Consider the following 17,181-nt stretch of genomic DNA (forward strand, 5'->3'; position numbering starts at 1 on the left):
AATGTCTTGGAAAATTCATTGATTTAGGCTTCCCTGCTGTATTTGCTGTTTGTTTGACGATGACTTTCTGTGTTGTGGTTAATACAGGTGTTGCTGAATTGTGCCGCCGTCTTCTAGTTTTTGTGAATGTTGTTTCCGTTTAAATAGTGCAAAATACTCTTTCCAGGAGGAAATGTAGAAATAAAGCAGGGTGCAGATACTGCTGCGATAACTATTTTGTTTTGGTATGTTCTACATCACCACTTTTGATATTGGGATTTATCTCCTCTGCACGCTCCTGCCCTACAGATCTACTTTATACAGGCGTACCAACATGCATGTACACAAAACACACATTGCACACTCAGTCTCTCACATTACATTGTGAAAGAACCATAGGGTTGAAGTGTTTTGACTCAACTATTTAATGAGGTGCAATAAATCTTGACAAGACCAGCTGGCTCTTGAGTCAGGCTTCTCATCTTTTTACCATTACATTGAAACAATAGTGGAAAGAAATGTAACTCTTCTTTTTTCTTTTTTTTTTTTTTGGTACTCAGATCTGTAGCACTGTATTGAAATCATCCACTTCCATGGAATGCAAAGCATGGTGGATGCTGTGGAAAATGTTAACGATGCGAAGGCCCCTTTTCCTGGTTCTTTGTCTCAAATTCTGAAAACATTATTAATCTGACAGATCACACAAGTGTGGTCAGCATTAATATTCCCACAACACACACTGGTTGAGCAGAGCAGCAGTGTTGAGTAATGATACCCAGAATGCATTTCAAGGCTGGTAGCAAGATGTGCTGTATCTCTTGCTGCTCTTGCCCTCAAATCTCACTTTTCTCTGTCTCTAGCAGCTACTTCTCACCACCAAACCTTTGCTAACTTTGCCCCTGCCTGACCTCTGCTGCATGGCACACCATGAAATCCTTTCCTCTTACTCATTCTGCCTTAAGACCTTCTTCTCCGAAGGGGCGTTTCTGGCTAATTAGAGTTAGCACGAGGTCCAGCAAGGCTGACTGTGTTACTTGAGTATCCTTTAAAAAAAATACAAGTAATTAATCAGTTCAGCCACCTAAGCATGTGGCGTGGTTCCAAAGCACCCACCTTGGCCTCCCATATAGGATTCTTTTTTAATGGACCAGATTAATTCTTGTGAAAATAAATCTGTTTAAATAGCCCACTTCTTGTTTTGGTGGGGTTTATTTCTGACAATGGTGTCCATCAATCTCTTTTATGTTTCCAGCCCTGCCGCTTGATGCCAACCTATCCTAAAAAATAATTGCTCCCAAACCCACTGGATGCCTCTGGATTCACTTGAGAAAGACTGCTTGAGCTTTGCAATGTATCCCATAATGATAGCTGACATCTCCAAAAGTAATAACTGCACCTCGTTGCTTTGTGATTACAGCATTTGATGTGTGCTGGGCTCTGGTGCCTGGTGGAAGGAGATACATCCTGTAAAACAAAGCTGGACCCCCCTCTGGATGGCACTGAATGTGGCGCAGACAAGGTAATCAGAACGCTCACTGGCAGTCACTTTGATTTTCCAGCATTGTCTGTGACATAACGTTTCCAAGATGTTCAGTATTTACCATAACCCCATGTTTTATACTGGTTCTGTTACAGAAACTGCTCAATTAGCAGCTGGATTGGGTTAAGGCTTTCTGATTTTCTGTTACATGTATTTCAGTAGCTTCTAGAGATCGCAGTAGTCAAGTTGTTGTGGTCTGGGCACCATACAAACACCGCAGGAAAACCCGGTGCCTCGCTCTGAGTGCACAGACGGGGTACCCTGCAAGGTAGCTCGCTCCTCACTTCCGTTCAGCGCTGTCAGTGGTGTTTCACGTGTGAGGTATCTTTTCAGGGTAAGCTAAGGTAGTAGTGTTCTTGGCTCTGTTTGAGGTAGGAGGAGCGGAGAGCATTTAGGCTGACATTTAGGAAGTGGAGAAAGATGGGGAAAGAAAAAGAGGCTGCTTAAGAATTGTATAGATCCTAAAAATAGCTCAGAATGTGTTGAGCTCCGATTCAGTGATGCTCAGTTACTGAAGTATGATTTGCTGTACATTATGTGTGTACTCAGATGACTAGGGCCTATATGGACTTTTCAGAATCCAGGTCAATGTAGAAAATTGTCATAAGAAACACAAAACACCCTCTCAGGTTAGTGGGCTGTGAAAATCACCATTCCCGTGACTGCTTCAGTGCCCTAAGGGTGGGAGTTACTGGACTCAGCTGCTGCCTCCAGCTGACCTCGTGTGCTAAGAGAAGTTGACTTAAGTGAACGCCTGTAACCTGTGAGATGGGCTGTGCTGGGTGGTGTGTGGTTCGTAAATGTGTGTGGTTGGTTCTCCCCGTGCAGCTGACAACTTTGGCTACAGAGGAACTTGGCTGGATTGGCAACTGCCAGCCCCTTACTTACTGGTTTGGGATTCTAATATTTGTTGTATGTTGTATGTGTGGGGAGGTAAGAAAGAGTAAAAGGAAAAGGTTGGTTGCTAAAATCAAAGGTTAGAGACCTTTTCTTTGCTTGCAAATAAAGATAAACAATGACAAGACAGGCTGGGTCCTGGAAAGCGTAACAAGGAAACTGAGACAGAAAATTTTGAGATGTATGTTTTTCTAACTGCAGGAGTCCTGGTGACTCTTTGTAAGACTGCTTAGCAGAGCTTTCTGTATCGTATCCCAGACAGGGCAGGAGAAGAGGCCAAGCTTGCTGCTTAGTTGGGAGCCAGTGCAACCTATCAGAATCGAAGGTTGTTTGGGGTTTAGCCAAGTTAGGTCCAAAATACCTCAATTATTGTGTACATACTGGGAGTACTGCTGATGAAGACATTGCTTTGGGGGATAATTTCTTGGACTCAGTTTCTGTGAAGTGTGCTTTTAAGTCTTAGATAATTATCTGCTTTACAAAGCAATAGGCTCAATGCTGTGATTAATTTTGTCTAATGACAGAACTCCCTTCAGGGATTCATCGAGGGTGACACATGAAGTTCTGTGTTTCACCTCCCTTTATCCTCCTCCCAACTCCATCTCACTGAGGCCTTGAATCTCCAGAAACTTAAATGTGGTCTTGTTGTAATCTCTCAGACATCCTTTTGAGTCCACCTGTTCAGGAATGTTTGCAGATGAGGGCTTCCTTCCAGCCTGTGCTAACGCAATTGCATTTCAGTGGTGCCGAGCTGGGGAGTGTGTCAGTAAAACTCCCATCCCTGAGCACGTTGATGGAGACTGGAGCATGTGGAGTCAGTGGAGCATGTGCAGCCGGACGTGTGGCACAGGAGTGCGATTCAGACAACGGAAGTGCGACAATCCCCCGTAAGTCTTCACATCCCGCTGATTTCTTTTTGCATGGAGCACTTAGACAATCTTTGCTGCAAGTGTACAGGGAAGAAACGGGCAGCAGAGCTGGGCAGAGGACAGGAGAGATTTCTTGTTCACAAGCAGCAAGGACCGGGTCAAAATTGTGGAGTGACTGGGAGTGAAATATTTTCTGTGGAAGTGGCTTGAAGGGTTACCATTGGAAGTGGCCCATTGCAGTGATTTAAACACAGATACACTTGAATTAAAGATGTGTAGTTTGGCACAAAAAATGAGTCTCTGTTTCCTCTGCAGCACTGAAGTGAATGAGGAGGGTTTGACCTGCATCTACCGACCAAACTGAGCCAATATGTCTTAGAGATCAGTTTTGCAGGGAGTCCTGGCTCTGGGCTTGGGAAGCGATAGAGTGGCTGACAGTGGGACAGTGTCATACAGCTGTGTTGGTAAAGCACCTTGAGATATTCCGTACATCAGGATGTGCTTCATATGGAAAGGAATGTTTGGGTGCTGTTTAGCTCCAGCACAGTGACTACAAATAAGCCTTTACTGCTTGGGGTTGGATTTTTTTCTGGTTCAGGAAGAAATGTAGGTGATATTCTCTCTCATGTGCCATCCTTCCTCCCTCCGGTCAACTGAAGCACATCTGGAAGACTTTTCTTCTTATGGGAGTCCTGAAAAGGTTACCATAGTGGCCATTTAACTGACCACCCCTGTTTGTGGGCATTATAACTTCTGAGATGAATGAGGGTGCTCACAATCTTGAGATCAGCCCTCCAACTTGTGTATCTCCAACTTTATTAATATTTTAATGTTTTCGCCAGAGACAAAGTGCAGGAAACTTTTCTTTTTAAATAGGGACTGAAATTCTGGCTAGCAGCATAGTCCCTTTGAAGATATGCCTAAATAATGGCTAGGCACACACTGGCTGCTGCTGAGCTGTATTCACGTGAAAGGGATATTTTTGTTTATTTCTCTCCTTAAATAAGACTGAACTGCAGTTGCATGTCTATAAAGTCCAGGCTTGACTTTTACCAGTTCATTTTCCTGAACAAGGGACTGAGCTGGTTTCTTAGCTGTCAGCTACAAAAAGTCTCTTTAACCACAGTGCTGACCAAACCTAAACCCATTCATCATCGTTCCTTAAATTACAGGAAATGCTCCCTCCAAGATTGCACACTGATTTTAAAATTCTCTTGCTCGTATACATTCTTGGCTGTGGATACACATGTGATCTTCTTTTGCTTCAAATTCCTGGCGTCAGCCCACTTCTTCTGCAGCTGGTTTATTCACTGTCCAAAAATATTGGCTAAGGGATTTATCTTTTATTTTATATATATTTGGTCTTGGGATTATATATTTTTTTTTAACTGGAATCTCTACTCCTGCCAGCTGACTTTTGAGCCTGTGGGACTATCAGTATTTTTAAACTAGTTGCTTCACTGTTTGATTTGGTTTTTCCTCTCTGTAATTTCTGTATTTGCATGTGTTGCCTCCAAATGGTTGTAAGGCAGTGTGTCACGAGCCAGCTTGCACGTGCAGACTTTTGAGTTGTATTGCCTTGTGTTCTTGTCTAGGCTTTGAACTATTGTTGTACAGTGGGATTGAAGAGCAAACCACTGGCTTAAACGGAATATCAGAATGAGATCTCTACCCCTTCTCCAATCCCCTCTTGTCATGTGAAATGGTCATGGAAGTATAAATGGGCTTTGATTTCTTCAGTTCCATTAATGGGTGAATTCTCTTGGCGCTAATACAATGGCAGATGGCTGTGTAGTTGCCTACCAGGAGATCTCGCACAGCCACTGTTTCAGGCGTATGTGAGTGTGGTCTTGCATTATACTGTTTATTGGGAATCCCAGGCAGTGCTAGAGCCCATATTATACAGGGCTTGGGACCTGGGATTACAGGGATCTTTACCTTCAGGTTCTTTTGCAGAATCTAATAGAGATGATGCCCAAAGTCTTGGCCTCAGCATCTGGAGAGGTGGAAGGGACACAAAAATGAAGACACAAAAAATGGAGTCAAGGAGGAAAAGAAAAGCACGTGAACAAGTGCTATGTAACTGTTTGTGGGAAACCAGAGAGTGACTGCCATAATTTTTCTTCATCTTCCCTGATGAAAACCCTCAGTGTCCTGTTTAAACGTGCCAAAAGGCCTGTAATACTGAAATACTTGTTAAGTAAAAGATTACTGCCAGTAATTCTGCATTCCCTACCCAAACAGGAACAGAGCAGAACATAATCAGCAGGACAGAGCTATGTCTTGTCCATTTGTCTGGCTGTCTGTCTACTTCTGTTTGTCTGCTTTTTCCTGAACCCCTGGCATAGACGCTGTGTATTCTACTAGTGTTTTACTAGGCCTAGTCTAGTAGAAAGAAGTAACATACTACCAAATAAAGTATGATGTGGTTGGACAGAGGGGAGCTGGGGTGGGAAGGTCTTGTTGGGTATATTACTTTTTGTTGGATTACTGGGAGTAGAAACATCCCCCAGATCTGTCGGATGCTCAGTTGTTTTGTGGCTGATTGGTTGAGTGCATCCAACTCTTTCATTTTGGGAGACACTACATCAGGAGGAGGCAGTTAATTTTACACCTTAATTAGAAAGGGAAGACAGGTCAGGCTGCTGAAGGGCTAGGTGGAGGAGTGCAGGCCAAAAGGCACTACGTTCCTGCAGCTCCCACTGACTTTCAATTTTCTACATTAAAAACACCTCCCATTTTTTAAGGTAGAAATGTGAAAGCATTGCCATAAAAGATTTAAAGCTCTTTTCTGGGTAGAAATATTATGCTACCATCTGTCAAAACTTTAATGTAAGTTAAAACTTCGAATTATAATACTTTAAATACACATTTTAATTAAAAATTCTGTCTCCAAATGGGTCTGGCTATTACTTTATTATTGCCAGTGACCATTATTACCAATAGGGAGAGCTGCTTGCTTCCAGTCTGCGCTGGCAAACTCCCAGGAAGTCCCTCACAGGATAATGACATCTTAAGATTAAAGCCAAAGCAACTGCTGATGTAAGGAGGAGTACAGTGAGCAGAAGTCCTGCTGTGTGTCCCATCCCATTCCATGGCCATCTTCTTGCTGCCCTGCTCCTGAGAGAGCGCTCTGTTACTCCTTGGGCTTTCCGACTGCTTTCTTTTTTGTGTTTTGCGTTTGTTTGTGTACACGCAGACATGCACAGAGTCACGTTCAATGGCTACATCTCTCTTGCTGTAGCCAAAGAGACGGTGCTGAAACCAAAGTCCGTGTATCTGTCTTTATACGGGTGCAGGGTTCGTGTGGGAAGAAGCCTGCGTCATGCTTCTAGTCATCTGGACGGAGCGTCTGTCTCATCCAGGCTAAGGCAGCAGACAGAATCCTCCCAGAAGATTTCTGCATCGCTCTCAGCACATCTGCTGCCTTGCACGTGTGCGTGGCAGAGCAGAGGGGTTAGCAGTGCTAGCCGGCGTTCCTTCAGGCTGTTTGGTGACTCTGTGATGTTACAGTGTCATTGGAGATCAGCATTTCCATTAAAAACCAAAACAAAACGCTTCTTCCAGGATTTACAGAGCTACTGTAAAAATGTGATCTAGGCTGAAATTTGGCATAAAGCTCTTCTATGCAGAATCAGATGTTTTTGTTGCACCGAAAGCTGAATTCCTAAGACCAGTGCAGCTAGGAAATGAAAGACCCATTCCTGTAGCCAGCATGTAAATCAACAGGGCAACTCTTGCTAGGACCCCTGACACAAATAAACGAAGTATGATGAGGGCCTTGGTTTCTAATTAGCTGAGTGATATAACCTGATGTTCATTGCTCTTCTGGGGGGGGAGGGGGGAAGAAGCTTTTGGAATGAACTGCCATACTGCTAAAAACTGGAATTTGGATGGAGCTGCTTTTTACAGACATCTGTTAAAGAAAAGTAAGAACATGAGTTTATCCGTCTTCGCTGATTACAGCTGAGGAGATGGGTACGTGACAAATTCAGGGGAGTATCAGCAAGTAGCTAATGACATTGTCTGTTAGAATGGCCCCTTTTGCTTACTTGGGATTTTTGTTTGTGTTTTGTTTTGCTTTGCAAAGAAAAGGTAGGCAGTTGTTGAGAATCTGAGTTTTCCTTCTTCTCTGGGGAATCATAAATAACAATCAATAGATTTTGCAGGTTCTTAATCCTGATGTAGGGTTAGTGGCCTTTCCTGCGTGTTTAAAACCCAAATATGTAAAATGGCATGGTTTGCATGGATGGAGATTATCTGCTGCACAGATTTGTTTCTGGACACACTACTTATGGCACAGGTTATAGCTCCTTCTGTTATTTTAATTTCAAACTGCTGTAAATGAACCTTGGAGGATGTGTGCTGAGGAGGCGTTTGCTGTGTCCCCGTTGTTGGGAGTGTTTGAGACGGGGCAGAGCAAATGGTGGGAAGAGAAAGCTGAAACATTCCGGGTTTCCTGCCTCTGCCTTGGGTATTTGGTGTGATCCTGGACACAGCAACATCACCATGGTGCCTTTGGGTTCCCCATTAAGAATATAAATATGATGGTTATAAATATTTGTGATGGAACTGCAAATTACCTTCTGCACCTCCTGACCACGCAAATAGAAATAAGACTTTAGGTGTTGTGCTCGGTGCATCTTCCAAAGCCTAACCCTCACAAGTCACCATCAGTTAAGAAACTTGTCTCAGGTCACAGGAGAAGTTAGTCAGAGCTCAGGCCTGATGGCACAGCAGAGTGCCTTACTTCAGGTCCTCTTCTGAAACTGCTGGTACACACAAACGCACGTGCGCACACAGTCTCTCCACTCTTTCTCAGTCATTTGCCTGCTCCGTCTGAAAATAGGTTAGGGCAGGGATGAAATGCTGTTGAAGGCAAAGAAGAAATTTAGGTCAGCAGTGTAAAATTAGCCACATCCCTTGGTTGGTGAAGGGAATACAAACAGTTAAACACTGCATCTTCTCAGAAGGCTGCTTAGTGCCCACAGGTGCATAGCATTTTGGATTATCTCTGATCTCAGGTGTGCAGTCTGTAGCCAGCCCCTATTTATTGATCTGTGTGTGGGATACCAGGAAAGAACATACTTCTGCAGTCCTCCATACCATCCGCTATGATAAGCCAATTACAGATCCAGAATAGAGCTTGAATAATTTTCTGTCAGAGCCAATGAGAGCAGGATTTGACCTCCAGCAGGGAATGTCTGAAAGGAAGGATCCTTCCTGCCATTTCAAGAGTTGCCTTGGACAGGGAAAATGAGGTGAAGGTGTGCCTGTGAGTAGCTGTGCTGTTCACCTCTTTCCTGTGATAGCCCGGGGCCAGGTGGGAAGAACTGCCGAGGAGCCAGCGTGGAGCACACTGTGTGTGAGAACTTACCCTGCCCCAAAGGCGTGCCAAGCTTCAGGGACCAACAATGCCAGGCCCATGACAGATACACCAACAAGAAAAAAAGCCTCCTGACAGCTGTTATTGTTGATGGTAAGTTTTTTTCATCTTCCTCTGTAATTTCTTGGTGTTCTTTCCCTGCAGCTTCTCAAACTAGTCTTGATTTCGTCCACAAGACCCCCGTGTGTTGGTGAGAAGGCTACAGTAAGTTCCCCTTAGCTACAGCTGAAAGGTGAATTATGATTAGTCGTTCTTGGAGCTGTCTTGCTCTTCTTTTATCCTTCTTAACAGAAAATACAGAGCTGTTAGTTCTTTACTCATCTTATTGTAATGCTGAGGGAGGGGTGCCTTAACTTGATTCCCACTCTGGACAGGCAGGTATTTGGGAATGGGAGTTTAAACATTAGGAAGTTCAAATTAATTTGGAACTGAAAAAATGGAAGGATTCCCTGGGACATTTTTATGTGTCTCAATTCTGGGCGTTTCAGCATGACTGCCTGTCCTACTTGTATTCCTTTAATGCTTCCTTAGCTGGATCTTGCTGTTCAGCTACTATCCAACCAGATGTTGGGGGGATATGAAAAAGGATCATAATAATGGCCTTTCTGCAGGAACTTTTGCTGCATTCTGCTGAAAACCAGGCAAGGCTGTTTCATTTGGTCATCTTAAAGACATGCTTGAACCGAGGAGGGTGGTGTTGAAACTGGTACCAGAACACCAGACATTGGATAAGCCCTTTCCTGTGCTAGCATTGACTAATTAGCTGTGACGCCAGGACAAGCGTACAGACACCATTTCCGTTCCCATAGCAGACCCTCCAAAAGCACAATTTCTTCAGATGCCCCAGGAGACAGACTGGTTTTGTTTGTTGTTCCCCTCTGCCCCCCTCCCCAAATAGTTTTGCTGGGTGAATGCACAATGCAGAGCTACTTCCCTGGCTAATTTCAGTCACAGAAACCTCTCCCAGTTTTTTTTTTTTTTCCCAGGGGTGAGCTGTTTCACTCCTTTCTCCATTTCTAGTCAGGAATTAGGGGCTGCTGAGGGTCTTGTAAATAAGAGAGGGGGAAAAAAGGATGATTCGGTGATCGTCTCTGATTGGTGCTGCCAGAATTAGTAGAGTATTGCAGTGGGGACTTCATTCAGCCACAGAAAGGGAATATGCCATTTTTTGGTCACCTGAAGACTGAAAAAGCTACTGCTAAAAGATGATAGTCATCATTGTTCCCGCTGTCTGGGGAAAGTAGACTCATCTGAGCCATGTTGCCCCAGTTTCCATGAATGCGAATTACAAACCTCCCCTGCCCCGTTGCAGATCTCCCAGCTGCAGAGAGAGAGGCTGTCCAGAGGTGGTCAGACTAGCGGTTTCCTGCACGAGATGCTCTTTCAACAGCTTTCCCAGCTTCCCTGTTGACTCTGCAAGTGAAATCAAAATCCAGCCTCTGCGAATTTTGCATCCAGCAGAAGGCAGGGAGTTTGAACATCCACAGGAGATGCCTGTAGTTCCTCTGTCAAGCAAGACAGATGGACCGAGGGCAGCTCAGCTTCACATCTCAGTGTCGCTGTTTGTTGAAGCATGTTAGAGCACCCAGTGCGGTTCTCCAGCACCTTCTCTCAGCGTATCGAAGTGGCACGCTCAGAAGCATTTAGTTACAGATCCAAACCAACCTTGAGCTGATCTCCACTGTGCTTGAACTCTGCTTAATGTGTTATTGAGGTGGGAGCTGATGGCAGGTTTTTGATTGCCTTGGGAACTTCAGAAAGGCCTATACGCCCCTTAGCTTATTGTACTGGCAAGCCTTCTCTCCTCTGTCTGATGAGTGGAAGTACTTGACTGTGCAGAACAAAACATGTTTCCATTTGAATGCCTATAGGTTCTTCCTTGGATGAAGTCTGTGAGTAGCAGAATCGGCTCCAAAGGAAAGACATTACATTGCCTAAATATCTGTTACTTAAACATATGGCAAATGCAGTCAGCAAACCCTGACATCTGCTGTGTGCTGCCAGTTAATAATACACATCTTTCAAATGCTTTTTTACTTAACTCCTTCTCTAGCTAAACGCAATAGTAGCTTTTCCAAAATGAGGTCTAAATATATAATATAATGATGAAAAAATGCAACTTTTCTATACTGATGTATTTCAGAGTAATTATTCTAGCAGCATAGTTTGCTGACAGAAATGTTTGTCAGATGGGAAATACCAATTTAAGGAAATAATAGGTAATATGTATGCAAGAATGCTTTAAATTTATGTATACAAGTGTTCTTACTGGTGAACCGATGCCAGAAGTCGGTCCACCAAGAGTAGAAACGGACTGGAGAACCTGTCCTTCTAAAATTACTGACTGTAGCCTGAATTTTGTCTAAGACGCTCAGACGGTGGCTTGGTCATTCATAGCAGGCTGTTGAATGTTCCCTGTAAAAAGCCTCTTCCGTTCACAGATACATAGGGGTGTACTGACTAAATGGATTTCTATGTCTTCAAAGACCAATTTCATCAGCGTAACCCTTTGAATACCGATATTTTAAAGAGCAGAAGTGACAGGCCTAAATAGAAAGGCTCATGTTCCTTCCAAGATGAGAATATCACCAAATACCTTTCTATATCCATTCATGTAGAGTCTGCAATGCCATTGCCTCAAACTCTCATTTGTGCTGTTCCTAAAGGCAGTTGCTTTTATATTTCTTTTTCCAGATAAACCATGTGAGCTCTTCTGCTCTCCACTGGGGAAGGATTCCCCTGTGCTGGTGACAGACAGAGTCCTCGACGGTACTCCATGTGGCCCTTACGAGACCGACCTCTGTGTACATGGCAAGTGCCAGGTGGAGTAACTTTCTCTTGTCTTATTTCATAGAGTCACAGAATGGTTTGGGTTGAAGGGACCTTAAAGATCATCTAGTTCCACCCCCCCTGCCATGGGCAGGGACCCCTTCCACTAGACCAGGTTGCTCCAAGCCTCATCCAGCCTGGCCTTGGACCCTTCCAGGGATGGGGCATCCACAGCTTCTCTGGGCAGCCTGTCCCAGTGCTTCACCACCCTCTCTGGGAAGAACTTCTTCCTGATATCTAATCTAAACCTCCCCACTTTCAATTTAAACCCGTTACCCTTTGTCCTGTCACTACAGGCCCTTGTAAAAAGTCCCCCCCAGCTTTCTTGTAGCCCCGTCAGGTACTGGAAGGTGCTATAAGGTCTCCCCGGAGCCTTCTCTTCTCCAGGCTGAACAAGCCCAACTCTCTCAGCCTTTCATCACAGCAGAGGTGCTCCAGCCCTCTGAGCATCTCCGTGGCCTCCTCTGGACTCGCTCCAACCGGTCTATATCCTTCTGATGTTGTGGGCTCCACAGCTGGATGCAGCACTCCAGGTGGGGTCTCACCAGAGCAGAGCAGAGGGGGAGAATCCCCTCCCTCGACCTGCTGGCCACACTTCTGATACAGCCCAGGATACGGTTGGCTTTCTGGGCTGCCAGCGCACACGGCCGGCTCATGTTCACCTTTTCATCCACCAGTACCCCAGCTTTACTAATAGCAGTTTCTAGTGTTATGTGTAGTCTGGTTCAGCGAGTGTATCCTAGAAGAACAGGCATCTGTGCGGGTGGCTGGGAGGCTGTCTCTAAGGTGAGAGGGAAACCCCATTTTATGAGACCCATTGCAAGTGGTCCATAGCTTGTGTCTTGGTCTAAGAATTGTGATAAATGCCCGAGGTAGGAGATTATTACTGGACAGCTGGGAATGTTCAATGACCAAATTTGCTTGTGTGTAGTCATCAAATGGCTTGGGTGGGAAGGGACTTCTGTGAGGGGAGCAGATGGGAGTGGAAATCTTGCTTGCTTCACTGCTCCAGTTTGGCTATTTGAGGAATCACTGAAAAAACACTGATGCTGCAAACTGAATTACACCTTGTCACTAGCCTGTTACAAATATTAGGTTGCCAGCATCATGATGCTTTTCAGGTCTACCTGGTTCCTGTCTAGAAATACTGAGGAAGCTTTTCAATACCAGTCACTCCTTGGGTCCAGCAGCTGCATGAGCCAGTAGCTTCCCCTCTGTGATTTTTTTGACTGTATTACTAGATAATGCCAAGGTGAGTTACTGTAGGGGCCCGTCAAAACTGTTTGAAAGGCCAGTTTCCCTTGCAGTAAGAAACAGGTTCCCTTCTTCCCACAAACAAGACTTTAAAGCTCCATGCAATAGACAGTAGAGGTTTAGAGGAGCAGATCCTACAACTCAGAGCAAAGCCCAAGCCACTTTTCTTTTGCCTCTCATCTGTATTGCCCTGCTTGGGTCACATAAAGAGGAAACCAGAGAGAAGGTAGGGCAGAATTCCTTCTGCTGTACCACAATGGGACAGTTGATGTCCCCTTGGTTGTCCCTTGGTGGACTGGCCAAACCCTGAACGTGCTTGTTTCCTTCTGTCTCTGGTCAGACAGGTCAAGATTGGAAACGAACAGGACTCTGTTCAAGAGTCTTTGGGTATGAATCCCTTTTTGGGTATGAATCCCCAGGTGTGATGGCCTATAACCACTGCAGTGATGACTCTTTCTCCCTCGCCAAATCACATAACGTAGCCAAAATGAGGTGTGGGAGAGCTTTGTAATACAACTCTTCGTGTTTGCTGGGCAGTGAGACAGCTCACGATGCTGCACATGGAATGCTTAGGGAGGCCATCTCGTAGAGCTGGCATTTCATATTTGTTGAACATTTAATGGAGTTGTGTAGACCCATAATAACTGAAGATTTAAGGTTTGGACAAGGGAAGAGAGAAGAAAATGTTTATTTAAAGATTGTGAATTACAAGAAGTCACTCATAATAGATGCTCTCAGCAATGTGTTACAGTTGGATTCAAGTCATTTGTCACAGACACTGTGACAGGGCAGGCAGTGGTTTTTGTCTCTCCTGATGATGTAGCATGTGTTCGAAGTGTGCTGCACACACGTTAGTGATGTGAAGGACAGTTGAGTTGGCTACTACAACCCTGCCGGTGCTGGATTCTTCCAAGCACTTCTTCCTCTGAGTTTATCCTCGTCTAGATTTGTATCCCACGCTAGGATTTCCTCTTTTCAGTATTAACCAGCCTCTTGTATCCACCAGCACAGCTTTCTAACATCACCCTTTACTTCCACTAACTTGACTCTAGATATGCTGGGTTGCCTTGACGGCACAAGGCACAACGAATTTGGCATTGTTTCTGATTTCTGTGAGCAGTGGTTAAGAACTACCAACTTTTATTGCGTTGAGCCATTCAGGCAGGGAGATAGATGAACAGGATATTCACCTGGCTGTAAGAAGGGCTTTGGGGGCAGCTTTTTACTAATAACAATGTGACGAGATAAGTGAAAAATCTTTGTCTGGCTTGAATTTTGCACTGCTGCAGGAGACACTTCCCATTGTTCCCTGCCAAACGCTCCTGAAGAAACGTGTTTAATTCAGCCCTTCTAATTTACTCAAGTGAAGAATCTGAACAGCAAGTTGCTGCGGAGCCAGCACGGGTTTGATTCTTTATATGCTCTTTAATACAAAGTACTTTGCATAGAGCCAGGTTCATGGTGCATCCCACGTTACTTAATTTTTCCCTGTTTTCAGCTGTTTCTGAAAAAACTAAAAAATCCATTAATAACCTTTTATAGTAAGGCCAGCTGTGCGCCTCCAGCTGTGTGCCATTGACCATTACGCTGGGCTGGCCGGCTTTACCGCTCCAAACGTTCACGGCAGCCACAAATGGTAAATCAGACATTATGGCAATGTACGTTTTCTTCTTCCAGTGAGGAGCGGTAGCCAGCTCCCCTCCAAGTGAAAACCTTTATGAGCACAGAGCTTTGGAGGTACATCATGAAAAGCAAATTGCACTCTAAGTCGGGGGCAACTGCCTTTAACTGTGCAGAGAGGTGCTGACAGCTGCAGAACATTCAGTCCATTTGCATCTGGCTGAGAGAAAATGCAAAATGATCAATTCAAGCCGAGCAGATTTGAAAGCCCTGTGAACTCATTTATAATACTCTTCTGCCTTATATGCAGCTAGAGAATTGCCATATGTGGCTGTGTACCCCACTTGCCGCAGATACTTGTCTAACTAGCTGCCTATTAAACCAATTTAATCCACATCTTTATTTAATTACTCTTTGCCTTATTTCCTTACCCAGTGTAGACAAAGCCTGGCAACAAGCATTGCAGGGGTCCTGGAGAAGAGAATAAGTGCTGAAATCAGAGGGTGGTATTACTGTTATTTATTTTCTTGTGTAATCCTTCTAGTTGAAGGCTCTCAAAGGCAGGAGTGACACATTGCCAGCGTAACAGACAAATTAGCAGTAACCATTGCCTGTGAACATCTAGTCCAGGAAATGTAATAGCTCTTTTCTCTTCAGTAGTAGATGCTCCTAAATGAAACTCATACATCGTTGTTGCACGATGAAGGAATGTAGATGAACATGGCAAATAAAAAAACCAAAACCCTGTTTGTGCAAGGCGGGGGATGGGGTGTCAGAAAGGAAGCAGGAACAGATTCTTTGAAGCTTCAAAATACCCTAACTGCATTTTGGAACTCAAGGAAGAGAGTTTTCCTGCCATTGTACTTTGTGAACTTGTTACAGTTTCATTTTAAAGCCATGAGCTGGGCTGCAATCTAGGCAGTGTGGATGAAGCCTTTTGGTGTCAGCCTCACTACCCTGCATAAAAATCATCCCAAGCAGCAGCATCCCTGTATTTCTCACTTAACACCTGAAGGCAGCTGGAGTGAGTAAACTTGGTTAGTACTTTGGTCGTGCATAGGAGCACCAGAGAGCAAAGTCAGCCCTAAGTTTAGCATAGGGGTTCCTAAATCACCTAGACTTTTTATAATCTTACCCTTGTCTTTGGGATAAACCATAAGGTACTCATTCAAGTTTGTCCTGTCCTCGATTACTGTAGTTGGTTTTGAGGCTGAGCACTTAATTCTTGGTAGTGATAGAACTTTGGCAGAATGAGGACAAAACACAAGCTATGCAGGAGCTTCAGGAGTTGGTCTCAAAAATTGAAAGGAGCATTATAAAGTTATGCCTTTATAACATTGTAGAGTAACGGCAAATGCACGTATCCTTCCCATCTTCTGAGCAAGCTGGGTGCCTTGTCCAATGTGTGTACAGGTTTGGCCTTCCCTTCTTGGGAGGCACATAGTCTTCTAGCAAAGAGAATTTCTTTTCTCCTGAGACGTTTCAGGGACAGAAAATCTGTAGCAGGCTGGAGAACTAGATGCATCTGAGGAGGAGGAGGTTGAATGCCCTCTAGGCTTTGCAGCCTCTCTCTTGCCTGCTTCCACAGTTTGCTTTCTCCAGTATGGACATTGCAGTCGTGATGAAGATGGGGTAGGGCAGTGCAACCTGCAGCTCACATTGCTTTTATCTTCTCCTATTTCTCTTCAGGTGAAGAGAGACGATTCCCTGAGGGTTTTGTTCTTTCTCCAGACTGTTCATTGTGTGTTTCATGAGTCAACATTCATGGAAGCAGTGCGCTTTCTAACCTCTTACAGGGCTTCACTCTGTGTGTGCTGCTGATGCTAATAGAAAACTGCTGGCAGAAGTAGAGCTTGAAAAGCTGTCAGATGTCACACAGCAGTGGTGTGGGGAGAAGACAAGCTGCCTCAGCTGACTCTTAGGAAGCACAGGACTTCGTGCTGGCTTTTCTCAAAGGAGGATTAGTCTGAGACTCATGATAGCATGAGAACTTTCCAGTGGGGACTACAGATTGTGCTTCAGGGTGTAATCTAAGGTCTCTTTGAAAAGAGAGACCTCCTGTCTAGCTGAACTGGGCTAGAGATCAAGGGCAATCTTTGCTGTGATTTAACAGTTTAAGAGGTGAAGATGTTTTGGATCTATCTGCAGTTTTTCTCCTGAATGTTTTGTCACGTTGCATCTACTTTTAACTTGCTGGTGAATCCACAGACCATTCAGTGATGACAAGCCACACATTAGGCTGTCCTGGCACAACAAAAATATTACAGAACAACTTTCTTCCCAAAGCGATTGTCATACAGTGTGAAGGGGGAGCACAAATTTGAAAACAGACACATTTTCAAAAATAGTTTTTGCAAGTTGGATAGGCAGAGTGTCAGTAGAGGGCCACAGGTGGCAGAGGATAAACTGCAGTTGTCTACTGGACGTGTTGCTGGCAAACAGTTTTCTACCTACTCAGTACCCACTTTTTGTATTTGATTGATGCACACAGTTCTGGCTTTGCCTCCTCACTTGAGCTTTTTCCATGTATTATTCATATTCCTGCATTACAAACTGTGGTACAAGATGTTCCAGACTGGGTAGCTTGTATCCATACAACAACTTGGCTTAGCACTCTACTTTGATAAATTATTTAGTATATGTTCACAAAATCCAGAAGGGTTGTTTGAGCTGCAGAAACCTGTTGTATAATTGCCTTTTTCTTTCAATTTCTGGGTCTGTAGCAGTGTAATCTGAGCCCTAAAAAGAGTATGGGGGCTTTTGGTGAGTAAGGCATAGCAACAAAACCCAAGACTTTGTTGATATCT

The 17,181-nt window shown here is 44.3% G+C and overlaps 1 protein-coding gene across 1 annotated transcript in view; it reads left to right on the top strand.

Moving 5' to 3' along the window:
* ADAMTS17 (ADAM metallopeptidase with thrombospondin type 1 motif, 17) overlaps positions 1-17,181 on the top strand; it is a 175,757-nt gene that overhangs the window by 95,807 nt on the left and 62,769 nt on the right. The window contains exons 9-12 of the mRNA XM_010157450.1: positions 1,397-1,498; positions 3,158-3,303; positions 8,598-8,764; positions 11,366-11,493. Coding sequence (XP_010155752.1) covers positions 1,397-1,498; positions 3,158-3,303; positions 8,598-8,764; positions 11,366-11,493 — 543 coding nt within the window. The remainder of the gene's footprint in view (positions 1-1,396; positions 1,499-3,157; positions 3,304-8,597; positions 8,765-11,365; positions 11,494-17,181) is intronic.

This window comes from Eurypyga helias, unplaced genomic scaffold (genome assembly GCF_000690775.1).
Source record: "Eurypyga helias isolate BGI_N326 unplaced genomic scaffold, ASM69077v1 scaffold9208, whole genome shotgun sequence".
In the NCBI taxonomy this organism is placed as follows: Eukaryota; Metazoa; Chordata; class Aves; order Eurypygiformes; family Eurypygidae; genus Eurypyga; species Eurypyga helias.